The sequence below is a fragment of the Aythya marila genome (genome assembly GCF_965140915.1).
Source record: "Aythya marila genome assembly, chromosome: 6".
In the NCBI taxonomy this organism is placed as follows: domain Eukaryota; kingdom Metazoa; phylum Chordata; class Aves; order Anseriformes; family Anatidae; genus Aythya; species Aythya marila.
In genome coordinates, this window is record NC_139047.1 from 34,903,499 (window position 1) to 34,921,764 (window position 18,266).

General features: G+C 40.2%; 1 protein-coding gene across 7 annotated transcripts in view; it reads left to right on the forward strand.

Annotated features, from left to right (window-relative positions):
• The first annotated feature begins 2,988 nt into the window (after nt 1-2,988).
• The window catches only part of KYNU (kynureninase), a 59,334-nt gene continuing 44,056 nt past the window's right edge, over nt 2,989-18,266 (forward strand). The window contains exons 1-4 of one of the 7 annotated variants that reach the window (XM_082763569.1): nt 2,989-3,261; nt 4,816-4,958; nt 9,171-9,360; nt 14,456-14,576. In XM_082763569.1, coding sequence (XP_082619695.1) covers nt 3,153-3,261; nt 4,816-4,958; nt 9,171-9,360; nt 14,456-14,576 — 563 coding nt within the window. In that variant the 5' untranslated portion in view covers nt 2,989-3,152. Of the gene's footprint in view, nt 3,262-4,251; nt 4,345-4,815; nt 4,959-5,071; nt 5,219-9,170; nt 9,361-14,455; nt 14,577-18,266 lie in introns of those variants that run through there. The other 6 variants (XM_082763568.1, XM_082763570.1, XM_082763571.1 and 3 more) reach the window with 6 other exon arrangements.

Here is an 18,266-nt window from a genome sequence, read left to right on the forward strand (position 1 = left end):
AGAAGAGCAGCCTTCTATTTATACCAGGCATAGCTTTGCAGCTTCAGCCCTTGGATGGTCCAGGCCTGCTCGGTGCTTCTGATTAATCAGCACCCCACTGCGTGTGGCACTCTGTTTTTTAACTGAGACAACATGCGTGTAGCACAGCTCTGCTTGTTATTTTCTGACCTGTCTTTTCTTCCTGCTCCCCTCCCCAAGTCTTATTCTAGATGGTAACTGCTGCAAGAGCTTAAAAATAAAAATGAAAGTGTGAAGTACATTTGCTTTTATGGAGCTGCAAATGGGGGGCAGAGGAGGAGGGGAAATGCACCGGTATCGTTTGTCTAGCTCTGTTAAATTAATGTCCTCAGCTATTAGTCAACCTGCAGTGGTACAAAGTGCATCGTAAAGACATGGTACACAAATATTAAAAAAAAAAAAAAAAAAAGGAAATAAAATAAAAACTCTGGTATTATGGGCCACCTCACAATCAACTCTTGTTGTTATTATCCCTTTGCAGCTGGTCTGTAACTGATTCCTGATTTTTTCTGAGAAGCTCTTTGACCACAGGCAGGAAATGTGCTGCAAGTAGATGCAGTTGGCAGTTGTCTTGTGGTGTCCAGACACACAGCTGGTCATTTGGTGGGCGAGGAGCTGCAGTTAGCCAATGGCAGAAAGAGGCCCTATCTGATACAGACACCTTTACCTGCCTTTGAGAGGGCCTTGGAGAAAGAGTGGCTGGGATAAGCACCATAAATCCAGCCCTGGAGCACTGACATTTATTTTTAAGAAGGTTATGCAAAACACAGCAACCACCTGCCACGAGAAGAGTGGGTGCCAGGTGCCCTGGTCTCCTTTCAGTCTCTCAGATGCCCCCTTTGGTGCCAACCTGCTGTCCCCTTGGGAAAGGCTGACAGCAGCCCCCCCTCCTGTCCCTGCCTTCGGTAGGAATGACTTGGACAGCCCCTGCTGCCCAAAGCAAACATTAACACCAAGTATTTGACAAGAGGGGGGAAAAGTGCTTATCTCTTACAAAACGTTAAGATAGACAGTAATAAACCATTCCTTACAGCAACAGGCTTTTAAAACATCTGTGAGTGTGCGTTCTGCTTGGAAATGTGGTGAAGACATCAGCAGTACAGACACTTTTATTAGTAGCGACTAACTCAGAGAGATACGTGGAAGTACCATTTATTCAAAGTATGTTCTCTCACTGTGGCAGCTACGGTGGAGATATCAAAGCCAGGGGGAGTTGCTGTTCTTGTTTTTCTTTATGTGTAAATCACTTAACTCTGATTGTCCATCTCTGGGTATTACTATTACTAGTGCAGTGGTGGAATATTTTTCCCTAGATGTTACCACAGTAAAGTAAATAATTTCTTTTTTTTTTTTTTTTTCTCCAGAGAGAGTCCACTTTAAAAAATAGATTTTAAATGATAAATACTATGTTCAAAGACTCAGAAATAAGTAAAAATGATAATTGATACAGAGTATGAAGAAAAACATTATTAGGAGCAGGTGACCTAACAGGGAAAAATCCTTATGTATTTTTGGAGGTGTGCCTAACAGTCCAAATGGACAGGAAATATGGGAAATATACATAAGACATGCAAGAAGATTTCAGGAGCTCACTTTGGCCACCCAAAAGGCAGCAAACAATTTAGAATTTCACTACTAAATATGCTGAAAAAGATGAAATAAAAGAAAACCACAAACACAAAATAAAAACAACACACACATACAAAGAAAAAAAAAAAAGAAAGAAAGAAAAACAAACAACAACATCAACAAAACAAACAAACAAACAAACAAAAAACAGTACAACAGTTACAGAGAGTTAGCTCTCTGTAAACTGAACTTAAATGGACATGGAGAACTTTTTTCAGACTTAACCAGACAAAATCAACGTCACACAACTGCTCCCAGTAGGCCAAATGAACGTATTCACTGTGGATTGCTTAAAGAAGGGAAACACAACACTTTGGGGCCTAGGAGGGAGGAGAAAACAGCAAATGAGAGCAGGTGTAGGCCATCCTGATCAAGCAGGCTATAAATGTGGCCTGACCTAAAAGATCAGCTTTTCAGGCAGAGCAGCAGTGTTGATGAGGGTAGAGAGAAAGCAAAAGTGGTCAGAGAGTTGGTGAACCAAGCTCAGCATGCAGGAGAGTGAAGGTTTTGTGCTGTTGGTTATACAGGTTGTTGCTGTTAGACTTGAGGCGGGATGTATCATGCTAACCTAAAGTAAGAGGGGCAGATAGCATGCCTTAAAAAATAGTTGTGGGGCTGGTTTCATGATGACAGTTTTTTCTCAGCAGCTGTGTGCTGAACTGAGCAGTATAGTGTGGTCTACTGGGGCACCTCCTTGTCTTCTTGTTCCTGTTCTGGCTGTGGAAACTGTGGTTCCTGCTGAAGGAACCTTGTAAGACCGGCTTTTTTTCTGTTAAAAGGGATCCTTTTTTGGGTTGTTTTATTCTCTTAACAGCAGGAGTGCTGTGGCCTAGCAGCACCAACATGAGCCTTGCTGACCTGATGGGCTACGTGTAATGGCTGCTAGTCTGTAGTGGGATGGGTGAGCTTCAGGGCACCCTTGCTTATTTATGGTTTTGAGAAGAAACTCTAAGTTTTTCCAGGGTAACAGATAAATTTAATGCAGGTGTCAAATGTTACTGCCTTCCTGTTGTTTGCCCAACAGCATCTTTGAGAGGCTGGTGGTGGGACTGCTCTCCCTGACATCTTCCACCTTCTTTCCTAGTGCACACTGTGACCTTAGACACCTTGCATGGCCTCATTCTTTTGCACATTGCTCTTGCTCTGGCTTGTGGTGGTTTCTTCTCTGCCTGCCTTCTGGTCACTACTCTGGGAGAGTGGGGGTATGGGAGGACAGACCATTCCATTAGTTCTGAAACTTCATAAAACAAAAAAAACACAAGGTGACAGATTTACTGATTTTTTTTTTTTTTTTGAGTCGTGAATTGAAGGGCAAAGGTTTTTGTCTGTGCTTTTCTTTCATCCTGTTTGAAGAGTAGAGAGGAACAGCTGGGAAGAAGGGGTCAATATTCCTCCCATCATGAAAGTCCACAAAAGCATAGTCAGCCTCTGCCAGCACAGCTGTTTTTCTGCTGCTACTGACAATCAAGGGTAAAAATCAAGATATTTTTTCAAAGGAAAATGCGATGGGAAAGCTTGCACTCTATTTCCAAGGACATGCTGAAAAGCTAGGTTGTGTTTTACCTTGGTTTAACCTAAATGGCCAACAAAGCAAGACACAAATACGCTTCTCGGGTGAGTATGATATTGGATTCCTCTTGCCTCAATAGGTGAAGTGCCCCTACATCCTATTTCTATCTTCGACCAAATTCCTGTGGTACAAAGCCTCTTGAGCAGCAGTTTCAGTCCTTTCTGGTGCACTACAGGTAGTAGCAAGTCCAAAATTTCATGTGACAGTGAAAAACAGAGTAATGATACTGTAAGAACTGATGGATTGAGGCTAGCTTTATCTGGGGCTAATATTAAAGTGCCTTTTTTTTTTTTTTTCTGGAAATGATATGTTTCTGTTCAGTGGTGTCAAATATAGGGGTGTGTACTGCAAATGGAAATTCAGATAATAAGCCAGTGTTAGTGCAGGCTTATGTGCACAGAACATGAGACTGGAGTTGGAAATTAACAATGTAATTTTGAGATACAACTGACTTCCTTGCCCCCTTTATCTATCCTTGCTGTTTTTTTTTTTTTTTTTTTTTTTTTTTTTTTGAGAACTTCAGAGGCTGAATAAGACAAAAAGGAAGAAAGTTTGTTAGTTCCAGGTGACTATGCTCTTGTTATTTGTAAGAATGGGTATAGCTCAAGTGCAAGGAGTGGGGGCTGAGCTAACATACGAATGTCTGGGTAGTTTGAGATTATTTTTATAGGAGATCAAAGATGGATATAAGCTACTCATCTATAATTTCACCTCTAATTCCTCTATTTTCCACACCATGTAAATATGCCCATTGCTCCCACTGCCATGTGCTTGCTCATTTTGCTGAGTTCTGGCTGTTATGCTGTGATCTGCTCCTTCAATAAAGCAAAAGAGCTTGGTTTAAAACCACTTTTGCTATAATTGTTTGTGGCTCCGTTCTTGTTCCTGTATGTGACAAAGATAAAGATCAGTTTTTTAACTTTGCTATGGTGACAAAGGGGGGGGGGGAATTTATAAATCCCCACCCCTACCTGGTTTTCAGTTAACTCTGAGGTCATGTGTTCAGTCTATGCTGGGGTCAGAGTCTGGCAGCGCAGGCACGTGATGGTGGCTGCTCCTTAATGCAAAGCCCAGCATTTGCGCAAGGGTTTCCTCATCCTCTCACATGAACGGCTGCCAAACACGGGGTAATGTGACTTCACTGTGGAGGGGAAAAGATGAGTTTTATATGTAAAATTGCTTGTAATATTGAATCACTTCTGGATGTTAAGGTCAATATGTGCCTAAATTGCTCTAAGTAACTGAGTTTATTATAATTCCTCTGTCACATTCCCTTGCTGCAGCTGTGACACTCCTCTGTGTAACTTATTTAATTATACTGTTGTGTTTGCTGCTGTGTGTCTGTTGTTGCTATGAGCATTTAGTTTTTTTTTGTTTTTTTTTTCCTCTACAGTTCTGTAATTTAAACAAATCTATTGAAGTGTATTTAACCTGAAGTAATCCAGAATGTGTGTTGCTCTGGGCTGTGTTTCTCAGGAACTTCCTTCTGCAATTCTGTATTCACAAAAGCAGTTTGCTTTGTGTGAAGATGAGAGGGAGGATCATCCCTTATGCACCACTCACAGCTGTAGATTTTTCTTTGTTTGTGTTTAAAACAGCTTCTGTCCACAACGCTATTGGTGCTTTCAGTGGGTGTATTTTTGACAACGTGGACCTATACTGCAAACTTGTGTGCTCACGTATGTGCATGACTCCAATTTTCCAAAGAGTTCATCTGTACGGTCACCTGAAAATGTCAAAGGTCTGTGGGCTGAGCCTTGTTTAGCAATCTGGTGAACAGCTATTGGAGGGCAGAAAGTGCAGGACCTGCTATTTTCATGATAAACTTTCTCTGAGAATTTGATACGGCTTTTAAGTAGGGATTCATTGTATGCCCCTGTCAGCACTGTGTTGGGTAGGAAGACTGTGAGTAAAATCCTGGAATGCTTGAAGAGCTTATAGGGGGCAAGGGGACTTTACATTCTTTTAGTGAAGGCATCAAAATACAATTATAGGCAGAGAGTAAGTAAAAATATTTTAATGAATCTAAAAATAAGAGATTATTCTTAAGCCTAATGGACATTCTTGTGTAAGTCTGATAACATGGCTTGTTAATATTCACACTTTTTTCTATTAGTTGGTAAATTATGCATAAAGGACAAAACAGAAGTAGTCACCCAGACATTCACTTCATTTGTCTGACTTTCCCATCCATTGTCTTTTATGGTTTATCTGTTTCTTTCTGTGGCTTTAAACAATAGATGAAATATGCTGATATCTGTGCTGATACAATATGTAATAATGTTTTCTTAATTTTCACTGTGTATGCTCTTTGTTGAAAATTAAATATTGCCAACAGTCACTGAGTTCTTTTTACATTGAATCATTGCAGATACCAAGTGGGGAGACTGCTAAGGAATAAGATAGAGCCCCTTGGGGGCAGGAATAGGAAACAAATGAGAGAAGAGACCTTCAGGAATTTGTGGGGAACAAAAAGAAAAACAGATTGTAGGAGACTTAAATTCTGTGGTAGGGAAAACAGAGATATCAAAAGAACAGTCAACGGAAAGGGGGGAAAAGCTGACTTCATGTCATCTATATCTATTAAGATGAAAGTGCCAGGAAATTTCTAGGAAAGGAAGAAAATTCCTAGATGCTTTTTTTTTTTTTCTCTAGAGATAGGTGGTGGAGGCAAGGTGTTTCTCCTAGCATTGTTTATTTTTACTGCAAGCTGTATGAAAATATCTTCATACGGAACCATGTTTATCAAAGCAGGAAGATCACTTTGCATTAAGGGGTTTGAATTTTAATTTGAAGAGGATACAGAATATAGTTTTCAGTCAAATTAAGATAATTGGATGGAATAAAGCTGTATTGTACTTGTATAAATGTTATCTGAATGTAGAAAATAACTCAAGAATTATTGTGAAATAACTACATGGGGCTCTATTCTCCGGCAATTAGAAAATGTCATAAAGCCAGCTATCAAAAAAAAAGTTTTTTTTCTATGAAGCATAATTCCCATTTGAAGGACAAAAGTGCTTTCTTATTCTGTTCTCAGAATTTGATCTCTGGGATTTCATTCCTCAATAGGATTTTGATTGATTTTATTTTAGTAGTTTTATCTTATTTCATAATGTTTGTATTAAATCAGGTACCTCTGAGCACTTAATCATTTTTAGTTTCTAGTTTTTTGTATTTAATATTATTCTTGCTGTCAAAATTTAATATAAGTAAGAATCACAATAAACAAAACTCATTGATCAGATGCAGTGAACTACAGCAGTGACAGGCAACCAGAAGCCTGATGCAGAAATTTCTTTGTAATGAAGAGACGCCTATTGACTTCAGTCAGTTTTGGGTCAGGCCTCAAATGGAAACAACCCATCTATGCTTTCCATTCGGGTCAGTGGGTGACCTGGAATATGATAGCCATTAATCCACTGTAATAACTGTGTGTCCTTACTGAGAAATGGGGATGAGAGAGATAAATGGTAGGATGCTGCACTGTCTTAACATAATGTAAAATCAAAGAACCTGCAGCCCAGATGAGGGGGAACTGGTGTGTAAAGCCAAACTGTCCTTCAAGCACCCTTATCATCCATCTGCTGGTCATACATGGTGAGGGAATTGGCTGGCATTGCCTGTGTGGGCCCCAGGGTCTCGCTGTTGGAAGCTCCTAGGCCTTATTTGTCCACAAGAGGACATAGGCGATGGTGATATGCCATGTGGACCTGCTTGGTGATATTCAGCTCCCTGCTGAGGTTATCTAATGCTGATGTGCTTGGAGGAGAGCCTCAACTGAGTCATCCATTTAGAGAAATTAAAAGACCTGTTCCCTCAGTTCAGGAGCTATGTCCCTGGGGCACATTAAACCCAGGCACTAATGTGAGAGGGAAGGAGCCTGACTGTAGGGAAGACTACAGCCTACTGCGTGGTCCTTTTATCTGGAATGAGACAGTCAGGAAAACCTGATTTTCAGCCCTTTCTCCAAGGATTTTCCTCCATAATTAAGTATTCATTAGACAAAAGAGAACTATATCTTGATTATGTGAGTGTGTACTGGACAGGCTTTGATAATGACTGGGATTAGGGCACCTGTGATAGTGTTGTAGATAAAAGGAATAAGCTTTTGGAAACAAAAATGAGTTTTACCTTCCAAGTGCTCATTCTTTTATTGCCTGAAAATAAGCCCTAGTTTACTGGCAATGTCTATAGCTTCTTCAAATTTATAATTTTACACGATAATACAATGTTTCAACCCACATGGAGACAGTACAAAAATAATGCATCTACAAAACCTCCCAGGAGAAGCTGAATGTTAGCAAAATAAAAGCTGCTGCTGGAAAGAGGTCTGCTGGCACTTTTTTTCCCTGGGTTTGGGGGTGAGGGAGTGCAGTAGATGTTGTCTAAGATACCCAGTCTGGAGGAGGGGGGGAAAATGTTCTGAGCATAAAAATTAAATGATAGCAAATTAAACCAGGTAACCAGCAGCATGCTGGCCATTTGGCTAGAGTATAAAGAGGTTTGGATTAATTGGCACTAATGAGGCTGTTCTATATAGGGGGTTATATTGAAATACCAACTGTTATCCTTCCTCTATGTGGCGATGAAGCTCCTCTGTATGGTCTTCAGGGGCTGGCATAAAAACTTGATTAAAAAACTAATTTACATTTAGGTATTTGTACTGGAAAAAAAAAATAGAAAAATGGATCATAAGTTTTCTTCATGATATCTATAACTTAGAATGTACCATTCCAATGACATTCTCTTTTTTTCACAAAAAAAAAGCTATGTTGTGTTAATTAATGCAATACTCATCTGGCTACAACCCATGTAACTATCTGTTCTCTCAACAGCTTGTTTCTGGATATCTCTGTGTAATATACTATTAGCTTTAAGGAAAGAGCTGGTACTTGTAGAAGAGATCTGCTTAGGATTTTGCTTTTCCCCCTCACTCTGTTTTCCTGGTGGCCGTGTGTCATATATTGTCTACTTCTCTCCCCTATTTCTGCCTATCCGTTAAGGTTTTTCTGTTCCCCCAAAACTCTTGGGGATGTTGCAAAGTTGTTGACTCTTGTGTGGTCTAAATGCAGAGTTTTCTAAGTTGGGGAAGGCTCCAAGCACCTCAACAAGCCTCCTGGCTGTCTTCTGTAACAGAATGTGGCAGACAGCGCTGGCAAAGCTAGGCCCTGAAGTGCAGGATACGTGCTTTGTTTTCTATGCCAATAGATCTGTCTAGCCAATGCACAAATGTTATCTTTAACACAGTCTCTGAGCATTATACTCACAGAACTAAGTTTTTTTTACAAGGATTAATGAGCTTGTAAACTTTGAAGTTATTTTGGGGGTATTCTTCTAGAAAGTATAGTTTGTGCTTGCAGCTTGACTTGGGCTTTCCCCCTTTCTGGGAATGAGGGAGCTAAAAGCCCAGGATACCTGGTGTGGCTAGACTTAAAATATTTTAAAATCTTGCTCTTGAAAGCTACGTTTCTAAGGATGCCTTTGCCATCTGTATCCTCCCTGCTCTACCCCCATATGTGAGCACAAATAGCCCGTACTACTTGGTAAGGATGAAAAGCTGCAAGAGGTTGGAAGCAACTTTCAGTATAGTAGTGCACCTGCTAGCTTCAGGAGCACAGACTGTAGGAACAGTGCTGCCTCTGCCTTTGAGAACGTGAAATGGTGAATGATGCTTTGGTGTTTGGTCTGGTGGGAGAACTGAGAGGCTGCTGATATGGCTCTGAAAGGGAAAAGCAATATACTGGGGAGTGGGGGGCACTTTGGTTACAGTGATATGTTGCTATGTATTCACTTAACTTGATCAGTTTTACTGTTCTGTTCAAATACTTCACTTCTTAAAAGCTTTAAATGAAGAAAATGTGGGGTCTTGAGTGAAGCAGCTTTAGCGACTATCAGCCACTCGTGAATATGCATGCTGTGGAAGTTAAACTGTGGCACTTCTCATTTTAAGGTGAAATTGAATGACCTGAAAATGGATCCATCTTCCCCTGTGCTACCAGCAACCATTTTAGAACAAACTGCCTCGCAGCTAGGATGCAGTCCAGCAGACAAGAAACTGGCTTTTCACTTAGATGAAGAAGATGAGTTAAAGCATCTTCGTGAATGCTTCTGCATCCCAAAAGTCAAGGATCTGCCTCCAAGTGAGAATTATAATTACAGTGCAATGGTGTGGGGGGAGGGGGAGAGGTTCTCATCTTCTGCATATGTTTATCACAAATCATTGGAAATCATTGTCACTTATGAGATAATTGAGCAATTGCAGTCATATCTGAGCACAGTATGTCCCTGGTGTTACTAAATCAATCCATCAACTTATTCTAGTACCAAAAGCTTTATGCTCTCATTCCCTTCCTGAATAAAATGTGAGGATACAGTACTTGCATGGTGCTTATGCTGTCAGTCAGCTGCTTTGAACAATATAGTGACTGATTGAAAATTACAGGCAGAAGCATTTCTATCTAATGGTTTGAAACGGCAATGTCGCTTACAACTTATACCAAGGAAGCAACTGTGCTGAACTATAATATAGTTTGGTATTATCTATCTAGTTACAATTATTTTAGTTAATGAAAGAGATGGTACATATATTATATTAACATTTATGCCTTATTGCTGGTAGTTGAGATGATTTTCTTCCTGAGGCCAAATGGAAGACTGTGCCTTAGAACAAATAATTGATCTGAGTAAATAATTCATAATGAAACCTTTATTTGAAGATTGCTTTCTGACTTTCCTCATGAATTGCCTACAAATAGATAACTGTACTTGCTTCAGTGTAGCCATGTGAAGTATCCCCTATGTTTTTTTTGACTCATCCCTGGTGTGTAGGTCATTCTGAGGAACCTGGGTGTGGGAGCAGGGGTACCTTTGATCAGGTAACTGAGAGGACCTGGTGTTCAGTGAGCTGAGCAGCAGGTGCAAGCCAAGAGGGAAGATTTTGCTTCACATCAGTAGTCCTGGCACAGAGAAAGTACAAAACATTTCCACGTTTGTGTGACCTGGTGCTGTGCTGGGAGATGTTTCTGCTGGCTTTTGTACCCGCTGCTGCTGTGTCTGGCCCAAACCAGGGAAACCTGGTGGAAGCATCTACCTCCAAAGGTGACGTGGTCCTAGGCTCAGCTCTGCTTCCCAAGTACCATCTGGATTTATTTTTAGCTCCTGTGTTGAACGCATGGGGAGTAAAACCATGCCTGTCTGTAGAAATGACATTTCCTTATGTGGTAAACATCCATAGGCATAATTGCTCTCCTCTTTTTCCATGTTGACAGAAAGCTTCTATCAAAAATAAGGAAAAAATATAACTTTCTTGCAAAATATTTTTTCTAATAGAAGCAGCTTATTTTTTCTGAAAAAAGATGGTACTTATGGAACTTGAAAAATTACAGTTCTATTCACCAAGTTATTTTGGAAAAAGATCTGTGATAGAAAACAGTGTCAATTGTCTGAATTCCTGAACATTTTCAGAAAAGTATCTTTGTCTTGCATGGAGATGCTGAAGGCAATGATGAACACTGGGAATGCAGTCTGTTCATGTCTTTAGGATAGAGGGGTGATAAATCATAGCTCTCTATGTACTGGTGGTATTGGCTTATCTGTCTCCATGTTTAAATCATTGAGTTCTGCTATTTATATTATTCAGAGCAGAGCTGGGCACTTTACAAATATTTAAACTAGATGCTTTCCCTACATGAAGTAGGTGCTCTCGGCCTGTCTGCCAAGATGGGTTTTTTACCAGCTGGATTAAGGTTTCACAAACTCTGTGCTAAGTTTGATATGAGTACAGAATAATCATACCCAAGCTCATACCACTTCAGCTGCCACTGTGCTTCTGGAGCATGATCTCCAGTGCAGTGTAGGCACAGGATCTTATGTCCCTCCTGACCTGGAAAATGCTAGAAGGCAGTTTGAGTGGTTCTCGTGCCACTAAGCGTGTTCTGGCTGCTCTGTTACAGTCTGGCTCAACACAGGCATCTGAACTGCAGCTATGTCCTTGACTGCAACATGTTGTAAGTCTCAAGATTATGGAAAGTCACTCGCCAGTGTAGTGTCACAGCAGCTTCAAATTAAAGGATCTTTCTTCTAAGATGTGCATAGAGCTTTTGATACTTTATGACAGTGTTTGTTGCATCCGTTCCAACCTCCATGATAATTGCTTTTCAATTACAATAATATTCAGACCAAAAGACTATTTCTTACCCCAGTTACTGTAATACGTAGACCTGAGACTGCAGATGTGTTCTAGCGAAGATCAGCAGCCTATTGAGTAGTTCCAGTTGAACAGCATAGAGAACCCATCATTCTTGGGTTCCCAAATTGACAGCTTTTCTTCTTTTTTTTCCCAGTCTCCATTTTCATTACTTCAGCTGTCAATAGGAACAACTTCCCTGCTGAAAAACAGCAGGGGTGTGAAAATATATATATTTACATTGTGTGTCTATAGAGTAGAGAGATCTCTCATCACATTTATCTTAGCACAGGAACAGATCCTAGATAACATGCTTAAGATAAATGTCATTACAGAGATTAGCCATCAAATATTCTTTATATATTTACATAAAACGCTACAATGGGGCTTTAAAATGAAGCCTTACAAGAATCAGATGAGAACATCCATAGGAGACATGCAAGATTATGTACATTAAAATTAAACTATTATGACTTTCTAAATATTTTTATCACCTGTCAAGGTTGTGCATACTGTTTGTTACATCAGTCAGGGAGAAACAACCAGCAGACTAACTCCCTGGCAAATCCTGGTGCTTTTATGGGTGCTCACCTCTGGCTTGTCCCTCAGGCTCAAATAGGGAAAGATGACAAAAGGAGATTTATGGAAACATTCATGTCAGCTCAGAGAACCGATAACTAAGTCTCTTTAATGCTTTTTCTTGCATGGGGAAGGAGGTAGGAATGACTGGATTGCAGTCAGGTGCCAAATCACCAATCTCATTAAGGCTGTGGCTTACATTTTGTCATCTTGTAAAGGAATTGAGTATCATTTGGGTTTCCTGGGACTAAAAAGATGTCCCAGGGTGCAAGTGTTGAGCTGTGCTTCCCTGAAGAGAGAGGCTAAATCCTGTAAATCTGGCTCTTTGTTTGGAGGACTTGGAGGTAGGAAGGGAATAGGGAGGTGTGGAAGAGGTGATCTTTCAGCCCTCCCTATAAGATAGGATTCAGAAAATGTATAAGCAGATTTAGTTCTTACTTTCTGGTTAATGAAAACATTGTTTTCCATTTTTGGACTGAATATTTCTGACAACATATTTAAGGACACATTTCACTAATTATCTTCTGTTTGTTGTGTGTTATCCTTTATTTCATCAATTGTGCTTGTGTTTATTTGAAAATTGTGTATCTCGTATGTCAACCATAGCTCCACCAGAAATAAAAATGGCTAACTTCTTGAGAAACTAAGATAGATGGAAGGAAGATAACTAATCTTAATATGAATGCATGACTGTTTAAAAATAAATAAAATAACATAATGACAGTAGAAGTTCTGAAACCCATTGAAATGCTGGTCAAGAGAAAGTGAAATTATGAAGGTGCTGGAGAGGGGGGGGGGGTGGCACTTGAGAAGCAGCAGTGGTCCAAAATGAGTCTTTTAATGAATGTCATAGAGGAGGAAATAAGCATCCTTTTGTGAAAAAAAAAAAAAAAAAGAGTACAGCCTGGTACAGAGTTGATAGTATGCAAAAAAAAAAAAAAAATCCAAACTAACAGATGTAAAAGTAGGAAAATGCATTTTTTTTTTTTTTTTTTAAATAATGCTGGTCTTCTTCTACAGTGACCCAAGAGGTGTTATCTGGAGAGGATTGTGGTGCAAGAAAAGCTGACTTATAATTCCTTACCTTTATTTAATGCTTGCTTGGAATATAAAGAGTGTTAGTGAGATTTAGAGCTCTGAATTCTTGAGCAAAGATCCTTCTCTGTATTCCCAATGAGACAGTATTGTTGCCTTTCTTGATAGGGAAAGAACTCTTAATAGAACCAATTTAGGAGCATGAATAATATTTATACCTCTCTGCTTTCATTCATATTAAAATCTGGATGAAAAACAGACATAGTATCTGTTATACAGATTAGACTGAAATTGCTCTCTGACTTATGCTTTTTAAAAGCTTCTAAAGCTTTAATTAAGAAATTACCTAAGTTGTCTATACTTCTGAAAAATGTGTTTCTCGTGAAGTTCAATGATGTTGGTAATTGTTTGAGTAAGACACCTCTTCCAGGCATCTAATCTATTTTTCTGCAGCTCTAACATAACATTTTTCTGACAGAAATGCAATCTTATTTGATCCTAGCATGTATATTAAGATATTCATTCATCTGATCTGAGATATCAGTTATGTTTACAAAAAATACATGTAATGTTAGCTTTTAGGGTTTTGTAAGTACATGTGTAGATGAATGCAAATTACTTACTACGACTAGAAGGTCACCATCATTTGTCCCTCCAAGATTCTCAAACATGAGAAATAATAGGAAAAGGCAGTGTTTGGATTGATAGATGATGACACGGGGTAATTAGATTGTTCAGAACCTCACTAGAGCTATTATTTATAAATTTCCAGCGCCTTGCTTTTCTCCTAATCATTGAAAGGATTTGTCAACATAGATTTCCTCCTCCTCAGATGATGACATGAAGTACAGCCCACAATATATGCTGACGAGACGAGAACTTTTGAGACTGTCTTAAAATATTCTGTGCAATGACTACATTTTTCTAAATAGCAGTTTAATCATGCAGGTAGATCTTACATGAAAGAAACAGATTTACCTAGTCTTAGCTTTTATTAAATGCACAATTCAAGTAGTTTCATGACCTGAAGTAGGCATATATTGATGATGGAAGAAAAGTGGTCTGGTCAGGGAAATGCTCTCTCTTCACTTACCACTGGTTATGAACCTGACAAAATCAGTGCCAGTGGCTTCTTCCCATGCAGCCCCAGAGACCTGGGGATTTAATGCTGCCTGAACTCACATTAGTTCTAAAATAGATATAGATGGACTTGGCCAAGAATTGCAGAAATGCAGCAGAAATAAATGCTTGCACAATTGTATTCCTTCTTAGACCCTTTTCATGAGGTCACTTGTGTGGTGTCCTGGGAGGAAGGTCAGGATGGGGCACCTCTGGGGCCCATGGCACCCTGAGGAGCTCTGGAGCAGGCAGCCCTGGGTGGGTACATTCCCTCCTGTGCTCATGCCCACTTATGTTCCTGTGGTTTCCCTCCACAGCTGACCTGACACTGGTGAATGGAGAGGAGAGCTGCATATACTTCGCTGGCAATTCTCTTGGCCTCCAGCCAAAACGAGTAAAAACTTACCTGGATGAGGAGCTGGACAAGTGGGCTCGAACGTGAGTGTGCTATGGTGTGTGAAATGCCTGCCCATGCTTCAGAGGAGAGCTGGGTTTTATTTTGGGGTCTGCGTCAGAATGGTTCAAGTAGTGTAAAACTCATCCCGACCCAAGAGTAAAACATGTTCAGTGTTTCCCTAGCACTATTAAAATCTCCTTTGAAGATATGAGCTGTAGAAGAGGCAAAGAGAAACTTCCAGCTTTGATAACCTGTGTTGCACCAGACAGCTCTGCTTTCCCTCCTCTGGAGGGCTTGCACAGTTTAACCATCCCCATCAATTGCTGCGTGTGTTTATACACAAGATGCACAAACTCACTTGGTTAGTGCTGCTTGCTGCTGAACATGATTCAGCTTCAGGCCCTGTGATTTTTCTAATTCATATTTTAACCGCTTCGTGGGTGTTGTGGTGGGGCCAGCTTCCCCTGAAATGGCATGGAGTACAAGTGGTGCTGCTGGCAGATTACCAGCTCTTCTTCAACCAAGTTTATGCCTGACAAGTTCACTTTATTTAGAAAGAAGCATCCCTGTCTCATCAGGAACATCTCTGTAAGGACCTGAGTGTGGATTGCAACAAGCTCTGCTGAGCAGAGCTGAAGTACAAGAGCCAGGAGGATGAGATACCTTTCAGTAGTGTCCCTTATAGGAAAAGGACATTGTCATTTCAAATGAGAGACTTTTTAGAAGCTTTTTCCCCCTGTATGTCTGCATTTTCTTACTTTTTTTTTTTAAATGGAGAGTCTGTGCTTTGAGGTATCAGCACCTGTCTGAGCAGCTGGAGCACAGAGAAGAAAAAAGATAACTAGAAACCAGGGAGCTGAAGGCAGGAAAGGAAAATAACACCCAGATGAGTGAGTGAGCTGGGAAAGATGAATACATTACAGGGTACAGGATGTGAGTGGAACCTATGTGATTTCATGGTGAGAAAGCAGAGGAAATATGGGGAGGCAGAAGGGAAAAAGCTAATCCTGCTCGCTGGGCAGCTGTGTTCCAGGAGAAATGCTGTAGATGGAGGCTGCCTGATGTAAATGTGAAAATTTTGTAGTTGCTGTTTTACTTGTTAATATATAGATGCTGTGTGTTAATAAAAGTGGTTTACTGTTTCTTATTTATTGCTTATTTTCTTATAAGTGAGAAGAAGGTTGAGAATGAATGGGAGTGAATTTGAACTTTGGGAAGTACACTTTCCTCCTGGTTATTCATTCAGCATGGCACTGCAGTTTCTCTAGTCATTTGAAAAAATTGCAACCCTGTCCACTTCTGTATGATTATCGTACTTTATCAGGGAAACAGCTGAGTTCTTTCAAAAGCTAAAAGTCAGATAAGTCTTATCTGTTAGTGATGCACTGGGAGAGCAAACATATTTCAGCTCCCTCACTGTACCTTTTTATTGGTTTGCTTCCATTCTTATGTTTGCCTTTGCTACAGTGAAGCATAATTCAACCCCAATCCCTGATTATAATAATAAAAAAAAAAAAAAGGTTGAAAGAAAAGGGTAAGCAGCATGTTTCTCCAGTAGACCAAACATGCCTTCACTAGCTGTATCCAAGGGGGAAATAGGGCTGAGCATGATTTCTAGCCATCAGAAGAGAGTGAGCGAACCTAGGAGGGCTGTTTGCCAAAAACACAGCCCAGATCCCAACAGATTACACAAAATATATCAAAGCTTAAAATAAATAAAATAAAATTTACAAAATCCTGCTAGCTGCAGGTGTACCTAAAGCAACCGAGACAGTCAGGGTAAGGTCAAGGTAAACTTGAACAGAGCTATTTCACACACAGATCACACAGAATTTCTAGGTTGGAAGAGACCTCAAGATCATCGAGTCCCACCTCTGACCTAACGCTAGCAGTCCCCACTAAACCATATCCCTAAGCTCTACATCTAAACGTCTTTTGAAGACTTCCAGGGATGGTGACTCCACCACTTCCCTGGGCAGCCTGTTCCAATGCCTAACAACCCTTTCAGTAAAGAAGTTAAAGAAGTTATTTATGTATAAAGAAGCTGATGGGGGCAGAGAGAGAGGATCATGTACCAGGGGCTGTGGAGGAATAGGTAGCTGGAGCACAAATCGTTGCTTTTATTCTGGTTGCCAAGGGCAGAAGGTAGATGTAACCAGCTGAAACCTGTTCGATGCCTTGTATGTTGGCAGTGTGGAATTCAGTGGCTGTGGCTCGGATAAATAAGTAGCAAGTATCTAAGAAATGGCATATGAATTAGACACATCCTTCAAGTCAGCAATGATATAGATTCTGTCTCTTAGAAAATGCGATAAACCAATTTGTTTGTTGTGTCATGGGACTCATCTCAAACAGCCACTATATTGTCAGTTTAAGCTGTTTTCACCACTTATAGCTGATAGCTGGAGTGAAAGGGAAGATTATCTGGGAGCTGTCGGCAAGGGCAGGGAAGCTTGTAGCTCCAGCTCTGGGTGCCAATGGCTGTAACTCATTAGAGCAAGGCCTGCAGGGGAAGAGGCCTTTTCATGTGTGTTTTTCTCTTGTTGTGTTCCCTCTCGCAGCATCACAGTCTTCCTCACATACACAGTTCAAATGGAGGGTTATAGCTTTCTTCTCATACATCTGACTACCGCGTACCTGTTCTGTTTTGGGATTCTTTCTTGCCATGTTCCTTGGGTTTTCTCTTTTATGTTAATGTATAGAGACTACAGATTCAAGCCTCTGGCATTCTTAGCGGAGATTTAAAAAGAGCCTTTGAGGCTTCATCCTTTTTTCCTGTTTTGATTTCTGCTAAATCCAAGATTTCTTGAACAGGGGCAAAAAGATGGTTTGTCTTCTTTCTGCTTAGCCTAAAGTCAGTAACAGTCTTTTTTTTTTTTTTTAAATCTAAAAGACAAAGGTTTGGGTTACTTGCCTAGTTGGATAAAGGCCAGTAGATGCTTTGCAGTGTCTTGTTTTCCCCTTTCTCTGTCAGAGTTGTTTACACAATTAATGTATTTTATAGAATCATTATTGCATGCAAACATACTCGGAAGTGTGAGACATTGCCCGCTGCAGTAACTCATTAAAGTGGCACTAAGAAACCAGAAGGCAGTCTGCTTGCAGCACAGCTACGTGCATCTGAAGGGCTGGAAGGGTGACCGGGGAGGGGAGAACCTGTGATGGGGAAGTTCTGAGGATTAGGCTTGTTTAGTTGAGCAAAATGAAGACTGAAAAGCAAAATAGCTGCTCTCAGTGAATGTATCATGAGGTAAACAAAGGAGAGAGAAAAGGAACCACGTTATTTAATATGCTTGTGTAGTAAATATAAACTGGGAATTAAGGCATTCAGACTAGAACCTAAATATATATACTTCAAAGCATTGAAGCAATCTGGTAGCAACCTTCTGGTATGAGTAGAAAAAAATCCAACTCTAAGGACAGCTTTGCAATATAGCACCTGCAGTAGTAAAAGGCTGTTTTCAGTGCATCAGAAGGGTGTCTTTTGGTTCTATGTGCTCAGCTAATCCTGTAGGATGTAACATAACAGCCCTGCAAACAGGAATGCATCTTGGTGGGGCTCAGGCAGACTTTCTGCAGTTGTCTCTGCTTTGTATACTTCAGCAGATTGCATGTTATAGCTGTAAATGTCTGCTTTACCCTGTTTTTTTATTTTTGCCTTGAATCTACTGCTCCATCCAGTTCTTGTTCCTCGGACGTGTCTTCCTTTTACTTTTTTTTTTTTTTTTTTT